General features: G+C 32.8%; 2 protein-coding genes across 3 annotated transcripts in view; both read left to right on the top strand.

Annotated features, from left to right (window-relative positions):
• LOC128388973 (uncharacterized) overlaps positions 1 to 2781 on the top strand; it is a 24916-nt gene extending 22135 nt beyond the window's left edge. The window contains exons 1-6 of one of the 2 annotated variants that reach the window (XM_053348454.1): positions 894 to 1072; positions 1133 to 1201; positions 1270 to 1364; positions 1429 to 1723; positions 1792 to 2021; positions 2081 to 2781. In XM_053348454.1, coding sequence (XP_053204429.1) covers positions 985 to 1072; positions 1133 to 1201; positions 1270 to 1364; positions 1429 to 1723; positions 1792 to 2021; positions 2081 to 2458 — 1155 coding nt within the window. In that variant the 5' untranslated portion in view covers positions 894 to 984 and the 3' untranslated portion in view covers positions 2459 to 2781. Of the gene's footprint in view, positions 1 to 893; positions 1073 to 1132; positions 1202 to 1269; positions 1365 to 1428; positions 1724 to 1791; positions 2022 to 2080 lie in introns of those variants that run through there. The other variant, XM_053348456.1, reaches the window with a different exon arrangement.
• The window catches only part of LOC128388972 (uncharacterized), a 22476-nt gene extending 1947 nt beyond the window's left edge, over positions 1 to 20529 (top strand). Inside the window, exon 7 of the mRNA XM_053348453.1 lies at positions 20125 to 20529. Within this exon, the coding sequence (XP_053204428.1) occupies positions 20125 to 20502 (378 nt within the window). The 3' untranslated portion in view covers positions 20503 to 20529. The remainder of the gene's footprint in view (positions 1 to 20124) is intronic.

The raw sequence follows: 20529 nt of genomic DNA, 5'->3' as shown, positions 1-20529 counted from the left end.
GAGCAACTTATATTCTTCATGAAGGTAAATCAATTGGCCTAGACTATTCTGCTTAATCTATTAATTAAGATCCGATATTCGATTTTTTTCCATTCGAAAAAAAGTGCTTTGAGGCCGTGGTAAAAGACAAAAAGACGAAAAGAGGCAAAAAAAGGCTAAAAAGAATTGAAGTGTTTTTGTCTTTTAGCTCTTTTTTGCTTCTTTTTGCCTTTTACTACGGTCCAGCGCTTTGTCTTAACAATTAATCAGCTGATTAATTAACAAAAGTAAACAATTAAAAACACAGCTCGGTTGTCTTGGTTACAATAGAAACGTTATTTTAAGAGAGTCTCATTATCTGGCAGTTGACTTTGATGCAGGAAACTTTTACTTCACTCGTAGGCACATATTTCATTTTTTGTTTCGTTCTTGTCGTTTCTCATCAAAATCACGCAACACTGAAATAGGTCAGTTTAAGCTGATTATCCGTCCTCTCAAACCATCGATTGACTCGAATCAACCAGAAAGCCATCCAAATTTCAATCATCAGCTATGAGAAGCATCCATGTTTATAAACGATAACCATGTCAACATTTCATTATATCAATTAATAAAATCTTTTATTAAGAGATGATCGGTAATGTTTTGTTTCCGAAATGATTGTGTAACGAAATTTGGTTAATAATGCGCGGCTTTTAGGGGAAATAATTTAATTGATTAAACAGCCAATTCAACAATCTAGGATCATTTGACACCTAATTCAACAAACACAATTGATTGAGCAATTAAATTATTAATAATTTCCTTATATTGATGTCTTGAGCCTCACTCTATTAATAATAATTGCCATCCGATATTCGATTTCTATTCATTCGTAAAAAGCGCTTTGTCTCAATAGTTAATCAGCTGCTCTTCACGAGGGAAACTAATTTTGCTGATTAATCATTAATGTAGTGAATTTCAATAAGTTCCAAATCAATCATAAGTCAATTATAATTCTCTATAATGTCATTAAACGATTTACCTGATAATTGTCTTTTGAAGATCTTGAGAAATGTCCATGAGGCCAAAGATTTGATTCGATTGTCCAAAGGTAAGATTCCGTTTAAATTATAAAATTTCAAATCTTATTTACTTTCACTTGATTCTAAAGTTTGCTCGAGATGGTCCGATTTAATTACGCCGAGATTTAAGCGAGTTAAATATCTTCGGTTTGTGGCTGGTAAGTTAATTTCAACTTAATCCATTTACGATTTTAATTGTTTTATTTCCAACTTTTTTAATTCAAAGGTAAAGTTGATTATATTGATGGGGACAGTTTAAGGATTAATCATGATACAGATTGGAAGGATTACAATTTAATCGAATTTTTTCCAAATCTCAAGGTAATTAATGAATCTCCTAATCAAAATTGTGTTACTCTCTAATTGTTTTCTACTTTTATAATAGATCATAGAGGTTTCGTCCTATTATTGTATTTATATTCGACCTGATATTTTCATCCAAATTATCAGCAATCCAAATGTAAAAGGATTGATTGGACTCTTTAGCTTTATAAGAGACTATAATTATAACTTGGAGAATATCGAAATGTGCGTTGGAAAGTTTGATTTTGATTATAAAAGAGTTTTTCGCCCTAATCAGTTGAAACAAATTCGCTGTTTCGATTTTAATATGAAGTATCTTCCTTCATTCATTGGATATTTTCCGAATTTGAAGCGACTTAACATAGAATTTGATAAAGGTGAGATTCAACTTGAATTAATCTTCTTATTACATGTATGATTAATATCTTTTTACGATTTATTATAGCGGATCAAGCTTTTTACAACTTTTGTAACGTTCTTTACAATGGACCGAGTTTGTCTTCGTTAAAGATCCTTGAACTTGGTTCAAATGGTTTTGTTGGAAAATTCACCGGATTTCATTTCATGGATTTTTGTCCATCTTTGGAAAGTGCTTTCATCAGTTGTTGGGCATATGATATTCATGTAGATGAATCGATAAAAAATTACAATCTAAGAGATTTGGTTATCGATAACGTAAGTCAATCATCGAGTGATAAATGTTTTTAAGAACGCCATTAATTTTTTATCTTTAGGTTGAGTCTGGTAGTTTTTCGTGGCCAATACTTAAAAGAGTGCTGTCTAAATTCCCTAATTTACATCATTTAGCGATGAGAAATATTGATCAGCTTGATGATAGTAATTTAGAAGAATTGATAAAGTTATTACGAAAGTTGAAGATATTGGACTTGAGAGGATTTAAGAAAGAGACGCAAAAATCAGCTGATCTTCTGTTCAAATATTGTGTCAAAGAGAATCGATCAATCGCAATATATTACGATTGTGAAAACGAACCCGTCGAATGGCCTAAATTGGTTTATTATTATTGTGGACCAATTTGCTATGGATTTGATTTCATGAAACATTGTTTCTACAAAAAATTCAGTTGTCTTCCAGATCTCATTGATGAATGAAAATCGAAACAAACTTTGATGTAGCAAACCTTCATCTCACTCGTAGTTACAAATACCATTGTTGATCAAAATCACCAGACACCAAAACAGGTCAGTTTAAGCTGATTACCCGTCCGCTTCAACAAACGAATGACCGAACCAGAAAGCCATCCAAATTTCAATCACTAGCAATAAGCAGCATCCATTTCATAAACGATAAACATGTCAACATTTCTTTCTATTAATTTTAATCAACACGAGCGACATTAAAGTTATGCCTGCTTGTCAACGGAATCACAATAAACTATCAGCTGGTTTAAGAGGGAACCGATTTCAATTTTCAATTTTGAGTTGTCTCTTTAAATTCATTTAAAGTGAATTTAGTCAATAAAAAATCTACCAAACGAGTGTCTCTGCATGATTCGAACCATTTCAATGGATTCGAAGAGTTGATCCGATTGTCACAGGATAAGATCGAAATTTTAACTTGAAATTTTTAAAGTTATTTTCTTTTATTTTTCTATGTTTTTGACTCTTGCCCATTCTTAGATTGAGGCTCAATCATTGAGCATCTATCATGTTTCGAGGTGAAAGTTCATTTTAAATCCCAATTTTTCCTGTACGAATTGATCATTGCGAAAACTCATCATTCGAGCAGCTTATATTCTTCACGAAGGTAAATCAATTGGTTGAAAAAATTCTGCTCTAATCTATTAAGATCCGATATTCGAATTCATTCCATTCGCTTAATTAAATTAAAATTAGGCTATATTCTAGAACACCACCGTTCGCAAATCGTCTTGAAACTTTTTCAGTGTATAGCCCTTAACATATAGGTCATGCATATGGATGGAATTTCTGCGGAAACTTTTGGTTCAGAAGATACAGATAATCAAAAATACATTTTTACATAGGAGTCTATGGAGAAAATAAAAGTTTTCTACAGCATGTCAAAAAATTTCTAGAACAATGTTTTTGATAGCATGTATACATATGGGTATGATGATGTTATGTGTGAAAATTCAAGGTTCTGAGTGACTTGGTTGTGCAGATAAAATTGGATGAAAATTGTATTTTCACTGTTTTCTTAGATTACTATTGAACCGTGAGTCAGGCACACTCAAAATTTAGTACATATTATTCTCAAGGTCAAACTTACTAGTCAAGGTCATTTCAAGGTTATCACTATATTTTTGTTTTTAGGCTTGTTTATGTTGGATATTTCATGATAATGGTAACGTATTGACTTTTAACTATGCATGGACTTCTGAATGTATACATTCGATGGAAATATGAGTTGAATAATATATGTAATGCGCTGCATGATCGTAGGGTCAATAAGGATATGCTGAGATTAATAGTCAAATGAAATTGGCTGTTTGTATGTACAACTATTAGTTTGAACTTTGTTCAGAAACTACTTTGTTCAGAAAAACAAGACGGATACTTCCCAAAATAAGGTCTGGTTAGTTGTTGGTAGTCACATTCAAAGACTTCGGCAAGTTTCAGTGCAATCTTGATAACTTCTAGCTTGCACTTGATGGAATGTGAACCAAAGTTCTAAATATTTATCCCTATAAGCATATCATGTACCAAGTAATACACACAGTACGCATGACATAGCCTGAGATATTGATTTCTTATAATTTTATTTGAATTTCAAGCAAATTGCTGTTCACAGGTTAAAAATTTGAAACTCCATCGATGACCTTGACTAGTAAGTTTGACCTTGAGAATAATATGTTGGGGGCTATACACTGAAAAAGTTTCAAGACGATTTGCGAACGGTGGTGTTCTAGAGTCTTACCAGAGCCGCTTCTAAGCTTTTAACCTTGGCGGTTAACCATATGTTATTCCATGCGGTTTTGCCATTCGTTTGAATCTCGATTTCGATCAGCTTTTTACGAATAAATTTGGACATATAATAGTCTAAAAAATCCGTACCAGCTTGGGTTTGCCATTCGTCCACCATGCTGTTGAGCATAAAAAACCAGCTCCAGAACAGCTTGTCATCAAGTCGCCATTCCTTGGCCAAATCTGGAAATTCCTATGATAAGAAAAAAGAAAAAAGATGAAAAATTATTAGTAAAATGTACGTTGGGTTGATTATTTGATACTTACATTATTCATTCGTGGAAAGAACATAATTTCCATTTCACAGATCATGATGGATGAAACTTTTCGATATGATTTTTATTAAATTCAATTTCTTCTTTTATATGTTTTTTTATTGAAGGTACGTGATGAGAATAATTCATGAAAAAGACATTTGATTATTTCGTGAAAAGGAAAAAGATTGTACAGGGCTATTCAACTTCATTTTACGCAGATTTTTAGTTATAAGTCAAGAACCAATGAGTTTAAAAAGATCAAACCTCGTACAGATACATATCGGGACTGAAGGACTTCGCATAAAAAGTTCCAAGGTCATTGAGGTCATTTCACGATAAACCTATCTAGAGGTCATTTGAAGGTTTTTTTGAAAAGAAGAACAAAAAATTATTCCATGGTCCAAGTTTGAACACATAATTCAAAATCATTGACGGTGTACCACGATTTATGTCAATTTGCAAAACCGCTGCTTATTTCACTCAAATTCACGGCTCTCCGTTATTTGAACTGATATTGACACCAAACCTTCGAAGATGTGATACTTTTTTGTTCTTCTTTTCATATTGTTTTGTATTGATAAATTTCATAGTCATATCTTGAAAATGTTGCATTGAATCAAATTAAATGCCTTGTGGGTTAAAGATTGAGAACATAAGTAACATGTATTTCAAGGAAGATTCTATCTAGATTAAAAGAGTAACAACTAAACAAATCGTGATGCTTTTAGGTGATTTGTCAATTTGAAGATAAAACGAATTTGAATGAAAAGTTTCTGTAGCTAAGGGATGGTTAAGAAATAGGTTGAAATAATGTTGCAAATTATTTATTAGATAAAAACTGTTATAAAGTTCATTGAATAAAATTTAAGAATGGTTATCAAAGATTGAAAGTGATTTATATGAGAGATTATACTATTGTAGAGGTTAGAGAGAAAATCAGATTAATTATAAATGTGTTATTACAAATTTGGGCCAATTAAAGCTGGATCGGTAATAGGATGAGCCTCAGTCCCTCCATAGTTGTAAAAGTCCACCATTTTCTTTGGAATTGGATCAGTGAATTTGTATTTTCTATCCAAAATACAAATTATTGCCCATGGATCTTTTTTAGGTATGACATGGCAATTGTTGGATCGAAGTTCATCTTCCTCTCTTCTTATTTGACAAATACTTTTGTAAAAGGTTGCAGCATCTGAGTTACCTCGAACATGCGTACGCATTCCTTGACCGCTCCTTTTAAATTGATCACAATAGAGGCATTTTAGTATGTACGGATTTTCTTTGATGGAATCCGTATTAAATTCTCCTGCCTTAGCATATGATAGTACTTTCTCCTGATCAACTGTTTTCCAACTTTTTGTCGGAAGATTATAAAAATCTTCCTGGCTCATATCTACAACATCAGATATATTTATCGCTGCTTTGCCATAGTTGCTGATGTTGTTGCTGATGTTGTTGCTGATGTTGTTGCTGATGTTGTTGCTGATGTTGTTGCTGATGTTGTTGCTGGTGTTGATGCTGATGAAGTGCTCAAACTGGAATTATTTATATCTTTCCTGGGTGAGTATTGAATACCACTACGTCTGAGTCTCTTATTTTGTGATGCTTGATTATCTATACATTAAAGTGAATGTGAAAAAAATATGAAATACGAAAATATGTGCAAAATAATGAAGAAGAAGAAAATGTCAATAAAAGTTTTTCCTAGGATGATAAGTTCTTGAAATTCATTTACAACTATCATGAGATGATCCTTACTTCATTTTAATAATTGATTTCAAGCGCATGCAAATTTTAACCTAATCGCTCTCTTAACAATGGGAAACTCATAGGGGAAAAATGTATATAAACGTTTTTCCTAGGATGACTAGTTCTTGAAATTCATATTTCTATGATGACGAGTGCTGATTAAAAACATTCTTACTTTTTCTTCGTCGTGTATCTTCAATTATTAATGGAGGACGATCACCTGAAAAGTTGTCTGGTTGTTGATGTTCTTGCTGTTGTTGTTGGTCTTGCTGTTGTTGCTGGTTTTGTTGGTCTTGCTGGCATTTTTGTTGCTGGTCTTGTTGTTGTTGTTGTTGGTCTTGACATTTTTGCGTGTTTTGCTGCTGTTGATGTTGTTCGTGGTCTTGATGGTCTTGCGCCTGAATATTTTGCGCATGTAGGTTAGAATAGACCATTCCTAATAATATTGTGAGGAGATAAATTTGATTAAGATGATTTCCTTTGCTCTTCGTTCGGTGTAGAAAGATTTAAAACAATATCTCGGCTGGTGGAAGGTGTATCGTCATGTAGAATAGGGTTTTCTCCTGTATCTAAACGCTCATGGGTGATGATGTATAAATTTATCAATTCGTTGAAAGTCAAACCTGAAAATATAAGTTGTTGCATAAACTCTATTTGTTGATTACTAAACCTCATCACTAAGTTCCAGATCAGCTAATTCGTCGTCCAGTATTAGTTCCAGAAACCAGTCTTCTGGTCCAGTTATCGATAGGTGATGCAAGATCAGTAGATCAATTATTTCTTGTACGGCTCCTTGAATCTGGATTACTACCGCTGTTAACTCTCTTAAGTGTTTTCCTATGGACATTCGAGTTTTGAAGCTTAGATCAATTTGATACCGTTTGTTTCGCCTGGAACCTAAAACTGTCTGTAGTTGCGATGGTACTTGCGTTGACCTTAGCAAAAGATTTCGATAGTTCTAGTAGCGATAATGATTCGTAAACTATTGACCTTCGATGAAAAGCTTTATTATGTCTATTAATAATAGTATAGTGATTGGTCAATACAGGGTTATAATTGGTGCAGTTAATTGGCGAGCAAAAATAGTTAAAACGGATGGTAAAGTACCGTGAAAAGAAATTACTCTCAAGATAAATGTTGTCTCGATGAAACTGTTATCCTTGAGGCGGAAGTTAAGCGTAATAAAGGTTACGACTGGTGATGAAAAGTACAATGTTTAAGTTCAAAAGCGATTCTTATGGCGAAGGATCGTAGGTTAAGGTTACTGGTTATGATCAGATATGATTATGATTACAAATATAAGGTAAAAGGTATGCTAATATGGTTAAGGACCAAATTAATTTCCAATGACGGTGTCAATAATGGTAAAGGTTCGGATGGTAATAGATAAGGAGTTGATAAACAGTTATGGTCAAGATAAAGGATCGAAGGTGAAAGTCTAGAACTGAGTCGACCGGGTTAACTTAAGGAAATGGATCAAAGGTACAAGTATGATCATGCAAGGGTTATGGATAAGGTGAAGGATCAATAGGTACAAAAGGAAAAGGGGAAAAAGAAATACTCAAAAAGCCTAAGGCTTACCTTGAAGATTTTTTTCCACTGCGGGACAGTCTGAGAGGGAGTCGAGAGGCTCAAACAGCGGAGGAGGTTCTGGCGAAACACAACGATGGTGGTAACGGCGAAACTGGGGAAACAGGGGAAACACAAGGATGGCGATGATGGCGAAACTGGGGAAACTAGGGAAACAGGGGAAACACAAGGATGGCGATGATGGCGGAACTGGGGAAACAGGGGAAACACAAGGATGGCGAACACCAAATATTTAAAATAAACTTCTTAAAATAAACTTCTTAAAAGAAGTTGTAGCACAGAGAGATGAGAGAGAGAAAAAAAAACAACAAAGTGTTGATGTGGATGGTGGAAATGTTGAACTATGACTGACTTCTCTCTCCTCTTACTTTCTCTCTTTCTCTTTTATAGCCCACTCGGCCCATTGCGAAAGAGAAAAGACAGAGAAAAAGAGAGAGGTTTGACTCCAAGACAAAGAGAAAGAAAGAGTCTCTTTCTTATGGCCCCAAAGTTAATTGGATGCGATCTTAAACTTTTCCTGCTTTTCCCTAGAGAGATGGTCATTTATAATGTCCACCTTTTCTAATGCTTTCTCTCCCTCCTAAAAGTAATTTAGTTTTCCTGCTTAATGTAAAAATGGTAAAGTCATAAAGTTAATTCCCTGGAGAGGGAAAAGCTACATACATTTACTTCTCCTCTCTTGTCAATGATAATCAAAATTAATAGGTTTTTGGGAGGAAAAACTCCCAAATAAAAATAATAACATTGGGGTGAGAAGGGAGGTTATGATACCTTTGTGTGCGCTAATATCTTGAATTTTATCCCCTCACAATATATAAAACACAAGAGATAGACACAAAGAGAGACACAAAGAGAGACACAAAGAGAGACACAAAGAGAGACACAAAGAAAACGTAAACAAGTTACTTGTATAAACATTAGTATGCAATTGCTAGGCAACGTTAGAGAGAAATGAAAATGGTGGTAAATTTGCGGAGGTTTATATACTACTATAGTAGATTAATAAAATATTAGATTGAGCATATTACGCTGAGATTTAATCGAGTAAGATATCTTCAAGTGTTGATGTGTAAGTTAATTTCTAATTGCTCGATTTAATATTTGAACTAATTCAGTTTCAATTTTTTAATTCAAATCAGCTCATTTTCTGTCTTACTATTCATTTAAATTTACATTCTTAACAATTAATCAGCTGCTCTTTCTGGGAAGCGGCTATTGGTACAAGAAACTGTGTACGTTTAGTTAATGAACTTTTCGTCCAAAAGTTATTTAAAGTGACATTAACGAGAATAATAAGCAAATTTTTAGCCAATTAAAGTGATTTTGATCAGTTGAAAAGTTTCAAATGGAAGAGATATTCAGAATTAATTAAATTTATTTCGATGCATGAAAATAATTGTATCTTTTAACTTTACGCAAGAATATCGATAAAGTCTACGGATAAAGAGTTAATCTAATAGATAAAATTGTAGAAAAAATAATTCGAAATCTTTTGATTTTTTATTCTCGGACATTTCAGCGTGCTTGTCCTTTCAAGGTCACAATAAAAGCTGACAAATACTCACGACTTTTACTAGTCAAGATTGTGAATACGATTCATAATTGTCCCTTTGCTGGCCATCCAGAAATATACAGAAGATAACCAAGGCAAAGACGACCTGAAGATCAACAAAAAAACTAATTTTGGATATAAAAAATTGTGCAGGTAACAATAAAGGTTTGATAGCTAAAATGGCAACAGAATATGATAAAGTTATAACATGTAAGGATATTCAAAATATCATTCAACGAGCGATTCCAGTAAGTGAAAAAAGTGACTTGGAAAAACTAATCGAAACCATAAAGAGTAAACCTGAAACTACTGTTTATGTGACCTACCAAGAGAACGAGGTTAATACATTTTTAAAGATTATTATTTAATGAAAAATATATATGAAGATTATCGGGAAGTTCTGAAAACCCTTTTCGTCCTAATCAGTAGAAAACAATTTGCTGCTTCGATTTTAATATGAAGTATCTTCCATCAAATATTTTCTCGTAATTAAACTCTGTTGATTAGATTCTGGTGATGAGATTCTGGTGACTTTATAACTATCGATATTAGCTGCCTTTGTTTAAATCTAATTGATATTTAACTTTGTTAATAGTAAAGAAAAGGTTTTGGCTCAAATGAGTTTTAGCTTAATTAAGATTTAGCTTATTCAGCTTAGAAAAGATTCGGGTTATTTAGCTTAGAAAAGATTCGGCTGTTGACGTCTTTTTTTATTGATCTAATTTATCTTCCTGATTATCGTTTATCGATTTATCACTTTTTAACAATTCGAGCACCCGAATCGTTGCACTTTTAATTTTACCAAAGTTTTAAGGAGAGGGAGAAATTCCACCACAACGGACACCCACTGTGGTAAGGAAATGTTTAGGAAAGGAAAGGAAATTAATTTAAATTTATTAAAATTTTTACCTTTCTTTTTGGATAAAAAGAGCAGATTTTCACATAAAAATATTGAAAATATTTAAAGAAAAACTCACTTTTAAATTAACAATTATTTGTTGCATTTGTTGGTTAGGCTTTTTCCAGAATGAAGGAAAAGGAAATGAAGAAAAAGAAGAAAAAAGTAGAAAGCAAGAAGAAAGGAGGAAAAGAATGTGGGCGGAGAAAAGAGAAAGAGGAGAAAGAGCTTTTTATAGACAGAGAGAGCGAAAGAGAGAAAGGAATTTATGAGAAAGAGAGAGAAAGAGAAAGGTAAAGGTGATGAAATTTACTTCATCACAGGTTCATCTGAATATTCGGTAAGACTTCGGATTAGGTCCGCACGTTTAGAGACCTGAATTTTTTGCATATAGCTCATGTCAAATTACATATTATGTGCGAGTGTGGAATTGAGAAAAGATCCAGTTCCTGAGATACAGGGCTTCAAAGTTGGATTTTGCCATAGAGCTCTATGGGTAAAAATGAAGTTTTCGTATATGCATACTAATGTCTTTCACTTCTTGATTTTTGTATATGTTATACCTTTTGGTATGAAGTATTATCAGGAAAAAGTTAAGACTCTAGCTACCACGGGTGAGTACTTATTGTGTGAGCTTTATGAGACTTTATTCGTCTGCTACTATAATTAATGAATCACTACAGCAATGAAAAGCAAAATTGGACTTTTACCAATCAACTTGAATTTCATTAATTAATAATTAGGCCAAGTGTCAATACCGGAAATTTTTTTTGGTAGAAATGAATATCATCTTGCACTTCTATAACTTTTTGTGAAAGTCAGAATCACGATAGGTGGGAATTACTCGCGAGATGAAAGATTTTGTTTATTACCGAGTTACCGCGAGAAACTTGACTTGAAGTAGCTCGCGTGAGTGATGATATTTTTGTTTTCTGAGCTTTCGCGAGTTGATTGGTTTCAATTTATTCGCGAGATTAGAGTTATAATTTATATCGCGAGAAAAGTCAGCTCAAGTTATGGCTAATCACTTTTAATATTTATTTGTAATCATTCAAATGAAAAGTTTAATAATTAAGGACACAGTAAAGTTTTCGTGCTTCAGATTTTTATTGATTTAGTCTCTCTCTCTCACTCATCACTTGTGGGATACGCTTTCCACATTTTTACAACATTTCTAAGGGCACATTGATATTTGATATGATTAGGATGAAGCTGGCATGGGGCACTAATATCATCACATGTTGGAGTGAGTCTTACCCTTGGTATTGCCAATTACCGCAGGATCCCTTCAGCATCCGATGACAAACGAAATAACCAACGAGAAACTTTTCCTGGTTGGTGCTTCTACTATAAAATGTTGCAAGTAAGCTGAAGGCTTGATTTGGTAGAAGACCCTGGCCATTACAATGAAATGGTAATCCCTGGATCTCCTTCACCTCCATGCTTATTGACCAATCGTCTGGTGGGGTCATATCAGTATCACGTTTTCCATGATTCACAGCGAAATGGACGGTTGAAGCCTAACTTAAACACGCGATTTCACGAGGTAAAATTGTCCATTTAGATGAAATCCTTGGACAAGCACAAATATTAGACGTCATTATGCAAAAGTTTAATTAGAAGAAAATCTTGGAGACAATACAATCAAGATTTAATAAGTCAAGTTAAAGAAAATCAAGTTAATTCAAGAAATTCACAATGACAACTGAATGATTAGCCACAAATCATTTTGATTGAAATAAATAGTGATCGAAATGTTATCTTGTTCTCTTTCGCAAAATCAGCTAGATTCCCATCAAAACCACCGGAAATTGACTCCACAAAAGCATTTGAATCATTCGATAAACCATCTATCATGCCAATGGAAGCTCAGTAAAACTGGTAAAGTTCATCCTCTTTCCCTTTCATGATGTTTTTCTCCTCATCCGTTAGTTTACCGGGTTCAAGTACCTCTTCTTCCTTCGAATCATTCAAAGGGTTTAGATCGTTCCCTTCCACAAATTTTGAAAATAAACACGCCTGATGCAACAAGGAAGCAGGATACTTTCCAAGAGGATCCACGATGAACTCGTGAACTTTGATTCTATTTTCAGCTTTGCGAATCTTTTTTACAGAGAAGATCACCTGAATCCGTTCGTGTAATAGTCAGTTCATCAATATTTTCTATTTCCTCTGTGGTACCTCTTATCATCATTGAAATATATCGACCAAGATGAATCAGCTCTCATCGTTTTAGATTCAAACCATTACGAGTTGGATGACCATTGTAGTAAATACGAATATCCGATCGTAAGCAAATAACTTCTCCAAATTCGTCAACTCCATAAGAAATACTAATTTTTGACTGAGGGTTGATAACAATTGGTTTCAATGAGCTCCAAGTTAAGACCGGCATGTTAACAATTTTCAGAAATATTACTTGTTTTCCCTCAATGATGATAATTTAAACTGACTTTTCTTCAACAATTATTGAGCTTTATAGCAGAAAAATAGCTGTAAAAAATTTTTGTGATATCTCACGCAAGTGTTTTCGAGTTTCTCCCCCCATAATAACATACTATCCTTTCGAGAAATAGATGACGCAACTAATTCCATTTAAAAGTTCTGGCTCGCATGTAACATTACTATTTGACGACACGAAAAAGCAGATGTCAATCCGAGGTTTAATCTTTCCTGAATCAACATAATTGCAAACTTATATAAACTTGATTTTGTCAATCGGGAAGTGCTTTTGTACGAATGCACCAGCAGACAAAATTGTTCTGAACCCAGTAGCATTTATCTTTCTAGATCCAAAAATAAGTAAACATTTACCATTCTCTTTGATAACATCTGCATTGAAATGTTTTCTTGTTTTTCCTGAAGCACCTTTAATTTTGATCTTTCTACACAAGTCCCAACATGTCACAATATTTGTTATTTTTGGAAGAGTATAAACTTTCATCTTTAGTTGTTGTTTGTCAACTGGTGAGTGTTGACGAGTGATTGGGTCTTCTCTTCAAGCCGTCAACTCTACCATAATGGTCCGGTATAAGCAGCCTGACCTACGAATGATTGTTGATCTTCAGACATGTTGAAGAAATACAAATGAATAACCCAAATTCCAGTGGACTCCGTAAGAGCGAGAGATTGGCTGAGTTGAAGATGATGACGATAATCCACGACAATTATCACAATGATTCGCCAAAGAAAGAGATAAGGTAGGACTAGATAGGACCAGTTGAAGAAGATGATAGAGAGAGAGAAACAAATGAATCGGTGATAGTGGTTTGAATAAACGGATGAGTCCAAGTTCCAATCGAGAGAGAATGAATTGATGGGTATAAACTGATTCAGCTCCTATGCCAGTGCCAACTGAGAGAGAGAGAAACAAATGAATCGGTGGTGGTGGTGTTGAAAATAATCGGATAAACCCAAGTTCCAATCGAGAGAGAGAGAAAGAGATACAATGAAGACGATAAGAGAGATATTCTATCACTCAGAATAAGATAATTTGGCAAAGCTATTTAAAGGCACGAGAGGGAGAGAATCACTATGATGTTTTTTCATCAAAGAACTTTTCTCTTTTTATGGTTGAATGTTTAATGATAATATACCTCTGTATCTATTGTTCAAATGTTTAGTTTGAGGTACAGCATTAAGGTTCATTAAAGGTGCATTAGAAGCGAACGCTTCCCTACTACTAGCGATAATTGATCTCTAATTAGCAAAAAAAATAACATCGATATGTTAACTCTAATTGTTATAATTACTAAACAAACATTGGTCTTCGAAAAGTGTAAAAACTTTTGTAGATACCTAATAATTCGAGCAGGAAGAAAACTCTACATATCACAAATGCGATTAAATTATGAACCGAAGAATTAAATTCAAATAAGCTTTGAATATCAAACGCTGTATTTAATTTTTAGTTGGCTAATCTTTTTTTCATTAAAATATATCTGTTTTTTTGTCAAATTTGTGTCGAAGCTCTTAACAGATAATCATTTGGTTTTATAAATTTATAATTGAGAAATTAGAGCTGTATTAATTGAATGTACAGGTAGTAGGGCATATAATGGGTTGAGTTCCAGGTTTTTTATATTATACAGGGCATTTCACCAAGTTTCCATACTCAATCGTCATATTAAAATATCAAGGTAATTCCGGTCATTCTGTTAGGATACGGTTTCAAGGTCCATGGCCCAAACTACCATAACTCGAGTATGGGGTCTCAACACTCAAAAAAAAAAAGTTATTCGCGAAAACTTGTTGGAAACTTGGTGAACTACCCTGTATAAGAGCTGGATCCGAATGATATCAATCTCATTCAATTGGCAAACATAGTTATAAGTTGCACTTTTTGGTGGAGGCATTTTCTTTCAAAACTTTCTTTATACAGCCCGTCAAATCTTCCTGAGTGAATGGTATGCTCCAACTGTCAAAGGAAAAACCAAGATACTTTAGTTCGGCGATAATTGGTAGCGTGGACTTCGTGAATCCATCCAAACAGTATCGGTAGTCTAATAATAACTGTATGACCGTTACCTACGATGGATGTTTTATTAGCTAACTTTCTCTTTGATTTCTCTCTACTACATGCTCTATTTGGTAATCGAGACGGTTTTCCATTTTTTAGCTGTTCATTGTTAAACAAAATTTCATTAAATGAAAATTCATTGAAAAATGGCTAATCACTGGAGATCAATCACTCACCCTAAAGGTCATCACAATCATCTCTTGGACTTGCACTTTTTTTGTCAAAATATGAACTTACCACTCTGAAAGTTTGAGAGTAAATGAAAACAAATGTAAATGAAAATAACAGCAAGAATCTGGTATCGACTGAGAAATCCTTGTCCTTACATCTCTAGTGATGAGCAAACTCTTCTGAATTCTAATTCATGTTTGATGAATTTATATTATTTCATTCTAACCATTTTTTTCATTTTTTTCTTTATTCATTCATCAGATTTTCGTTTGCTTTACTTGAATCCTCTCTATCTCAATTTTCACCACCATTCTCAAATCACTTCTTTAACCCTAGGTTGCTACTCTATAGACAATTTTGTCCTTAGGCATTTTCGGATGTGAACCGTCGCAATTATACTATAGTTATATTTTCAAGGTTTTACGACTTTGTCAATTGCACCTTTGCCAATAGCTCCAGAAATTTTCAAACCAATTACTCTTTCATTTTACCTGTAATCTAATTAAAATCATTACTAGATCGGCTAAATGACAAAAATGGCCCTTTGGGTTTGGGTTAAGGCGAGGAAGAGAAACAAAAGTAAATTGTCTGTAGATGTCAAAGCTCAAGCATAATATTTTCTTTCTTCAATACGCAAAGATTACTTTTTTCTTGTGTTTTCACAATCAAAGTTTTTCAATTCAAAATTGTTCTTTCAGTTTTTGTACTTTCAAGGTGAAATATATCAAATATGAATCGTGCTCGTTTAGTTAATCTCGGTGAAATTGAAATCAAAAACTTGTTAATTTATGCCAGTGATCAAGAAATTAATAACAGTGAAAGTGATGATGATTGTGGCAATTCAACACTTTCAGATAATTCTTTTTGTGCGAGTGATAACGATAATGAAACAAATATCAATGTATCAGAGGTAGCTCCTAGGGCCAATGATTTCATTTTATCTGATTCTGAACACGAAACTAGTGACTTTCCAATGTTGAAGAGTTCAAATGGTTCTTCCATGGTCAACATTTACTCAGGTTAGTTAAAATTCATCCTATTTTTCTCATGCGGTGCAACTCGCATTTAACTCATAATTTTGATACAGGGATCAATTAATTTTTTAATCAAAAGTGGCAATAGTTTTTGACGAATCTATAATTTATTATCCTCAACTAATGATTGAACAACAATATAAAATCAATCTTATCATCGCACAGTTTTTAATTTGATCAGGAAAAAAATCAAACACAAATTAATTAAAAAATTGAAATTAATTTTTTAATCAAAATGTGTAATAGCCAGGATCTTCTTCACCGACATTAAAAGCTCCACCAAAGTCTATAATTTTCAATATCTTCCGGGCATCGACTGTTAGGTTACATGGTTTTAAACTCTATGGATTATTTTTTTGTTGTGAATATAATCGAGTGCTTTTATACACTGAACCATCAAGCAGCTAATGTCTTTCAAGGATAAACGATCACTTTTGTTTCCCATGAAATTGGTAAGTGATTGGCCACAAAAATCGACAAAAACAAAATCATTACCGTATTCTTTTTCATCTCTGATTAATTTCACGATATTGTCATGATCAAGTTTTTTTAGGAATTGAATTTCGGTTGATGCGATCCCATCTTCAAAACTATTTCCACTGTCGATGATTCAAGTTTGAAAACATGTACAAAATTAATAGTTGCTATTGATTTTATCAAAAACTTTGTCCCATAAAAGTCATATATTTTTGTGGCAAGTTGATTTTGGATAACAGAACAAGGATGCTAAGATGACTTTGAATTTCATCAAATGAGGTATTTATTAGCAGCCACTTACGATGGATGAAAGTTTTAAATCTCTTAATATTGTTGTCGAAATTTTTATCACCGTGAGCAAAACGAATGAAGCAAAATAAATCCTTAATACGGTTTTTATCCAATTGGAAAATATCACTTATCACAGGTATAAATCCGAAAAACAGGTATATCCTTATGGCAATATAATGATAATCAGGTTCATTTAATTTTTTCCTTTTCTATTAATTGGATGAACTTCATCAATATTAGCATCAAGAAAAGCATCATATTGGTCAATCACACCACAAGTACTTATTAATTCCATTATTGTATGAAAATTGAACAATGAGATAAAAGAATACAAAATAACTTGAAAAAGGAAAACACAAAAAACGAAAGAAAACAACCAACAAGTTTGAAGAGAAAAACAAAACTGACCGAAAATGACAAAAACAAAAAAGGTCAAAGGTTAGGGCAATAAAATTTTTTATTGTATTGCCACTTTATGGTTTTACTGCTTCAAAACTTTTGGACTTTTTTGTCAATAGAGTAGTTTTGTTGTTACTTTTTCAGAGAGTAGCAGCCGAGGGTTAACAAAAAATTTCCATACTGAGTTTCCATAGTGTAAGTTAATCAATCTTCTTTTTCAAAGCATTCATTAGATTTTTGTGATGACCTTCAAGTTTGTCTTTGAGTCTTGTGTGATAAGCTAATTTTGTATCTATTACTACATTTATATATTGGTTTAATTCATACATTTCTTATATTCTTTTTCTCTTCAATAGGAATTCTATACGTATTTATATTTACTTGAGTTTTTATAATTCTAAAGATACTAATAATGGATAGCCAGGTAAGGTTAGGTTTTCCAAAAATTTTGAGTTTGATTGTTCATAATGGAATGAATTTTTCTTTACAGCGTTACCATGAAGGTTTAACAAAAAACCAGAAAGCTAGATTTAGAGCTAAAGAACGCAGAAAATGAAAGAAATGCCAAAAACAGACATCCATAAAATCGAGCAAAAGCTGATTGGTATATACCAAAGAATATTGGTTACCCCGGAAGGTGAAAAGAAACCTAGATGGAAGCAAATATCGCCGCTGCTGAAAAAAATTAGCCGAAAAAACCAAAAAATACAAATGTCTACCAGATTTTATTGATGAATAAAAACAACTGACTTTAATTTATCAAAAAGTTAAATAAATCATAAGGTTTATTATTCACTATAACAATCGATTGACTTTAATCAATTAAAAAGCCATATAAATTTCAATCACTAGCAATAAGAAGCAGCCATTTTATAAACGATGATAATGTCAATGTTTCTTTATATTGCTTAATAAGCCTGGGGTAGTTTCTGAACTACTCAGTAACAAAGCTACGCCTTTGTTACTTTGTGATGTAGCATCACTAACAAATTGAATCAATTTCAATGATAAGTTATCGGAATTTCCGTAAGTTCACAAATCAATTATGTCTTTAGACAATTAACCTGATAATTTTATTTGGAAGATCTTCGAAAATATCAATGAGACCATATGATTCAATTTTCCGTGGATTCGATTTCATGAAACACTGTTTTTACAAAACTTACGAATGTCTTCCAGATCTCATTGAAGAATAAAAATCAAATGATTTGATTGTTTACTATATGTTTTGTTAAATATCTGCATGGTGCTAATTTTATAAGTTTCTCAGGATCCAACATGGCCGAGTCTAGGCCAGTTCTCGGTCGAACTAAAAAACTAACATAAACTAAAGTTCCACATAGAGTCACAGGTGATCAAAAAAGGATCGATTTGAAAGACGAAAGTTCATTTTTAATCCCAAATTTTATGTACGAATTAATCGTAGCGCAAACTCATATGAATATTTTGAGCAAATTATATTATTCATAGAGGTAAATCAATTGGCCTAGACTATTCTGCTTTAATCTAATTAAAAGCTGATATTTGTTTTCTTTTCATTTGAAAAAAGCGCTTTGTCTCAACAATTAATCAGCTGTTTTTCACGAGGGAAACTAATTTAAAATTTGAAATTTTGCTGATTAATGGATCGTTAATGTTATTCAATTTAAGTGATAAGTTTTAAGCATTTCCACAAGTTTACAGATCAATTATAAGTAAATTGTGATTTTTAATTATGTCATTAAGCGATTTACCTGATAATTGTCTTTTAAAGATCATAGAAAATGTCCATGAAGCCAAAGATTTAATCCAATTGTCTAAAGGTAAGATCATTAGGATTCCGTTAAGGTGATAAAATTTGAAAGCTCATTTACCTTCCCTTGATTCTGAAGTTTGTTCGAGATGGTCCGATTTAATTACGCTCAGATTTAATCGAGTAAAATATCTTCATTTGTTGACTAGTAAGTTAAATTCTAATTGCTCGATTTATGATTTCAATTAATTCGTTTTCAATTTTTTTAGTTGATGATGCAGTTGATTATATCGATGCGAACAGTTTGTGGATTAATCCTAATACGAATTGGAATTATAACTATTTATTCGAATTGTTTCCGAATATTAAGGTAATTAATGAATTTTTTGAATCTAAATTATGTTTTTTTCTAATTGTTTTTAATTTGAATTTAGATTATAGATATGGGATCTTTAATGTATCATGTATCTTTCGATTTATCAGAAATTGTCAAAAATAATCCACAAATAAAGGGATTAATTGGAATTTTGGATTTCATCGGAAGAATTTATGACTTGTCAAATATCGAAATGTTCGCTTCAGATTTTCATTTCGATTATAAAGATGTTTTTCGACCTGATCAGTTGAAACAAGTTCACTTCCTTTTGATATGAATGATCTTCCTTCATTCATTGAATATTTTCCAAATTTGAAGCGACTCCACTTACCATTCTTTAAAGGTGAGATTCAACTTGAATCAATCTTCCGATCGTTTAATATGATCAATATCTTTTCAGGTGCTTTTGTATCGGACGGAGTTTTTTACAATGGACCAAATTTGTCTGCTTTAAAGATTCTTGAACTTAGTACAACCGATTTTATTGAACAGAAATTCACCGGATTTCATTTCGTGGATTTTTGTCCCTCTTTGGAAAGCGCTTTCTTCCGTTGTTGGGCAAGAGATATTTATGTAGATGCATCGATAAAGAATTACAATCTAAGAGATTTGATTGTCGCAAGTGTAAGTCAATCATGAAATGATAAATGTCTCTAAGATTTATGTTGATTTTTTCTTCTATTCTTTCGATTTAGGCAGGTTTTTATTCCGAGGTTATCGAGAATGTAAGTTAATCATTGAGTGATATGTTTATAAGATTATCATTTATTTCTTTTCTTTAAATTCAGGCTGGTAGACTTTCGTGGCCACTACTTAAAAAACTGTTGTCTAAATTTCCTAACTTGCATCATTTAGCGATCAGAAATTTTGATGAGCTTGATGTTAGTAATTTTGATTTAGAAAAATTGATAAAATTATTACCTGAGTTGAAGATATTGGACTTACGGAAATGTAAGAACGTGACACAAAAATCAGCTGATTTTCTGTCCAAATATTGTGTCAAAGAGAATCGATCAATTGTTTTATATTACAGTTGCAAAAACGAACCCACCGAATGGCCTAAATTGGTGGAGACTCGCGAACCAATTTGCTATGGATTCGATTTCATGAAACATTGTTTTTATAAATCTGCTTTCAACCGTCTTCCAGATCTCATTGATGAATAAAAACGAAACAAACTTTGATGCAGGAAA

This window comes from Panonychus citri, unplaced genomic scaffold, assembly GCF_014898815.1.
Source record: "Panonychus citri isolate SS breed McGregor unplaced genomic scaffold, ASM1489881v1 Contig00104, whole genome shotgun sequence".
NCBI classification, from domain to species: Eukaryota; Metazoa; Arthropoda; class Arachnida; order Trombidiformes; family Tetranychidae; genus Panonychus; species Panonychus citri.
The sequence above is the reverse complement of the archived record's forward strand: the minus strand, read 5'-3'. Positions and strand labels throughout refer to the sequence as shown.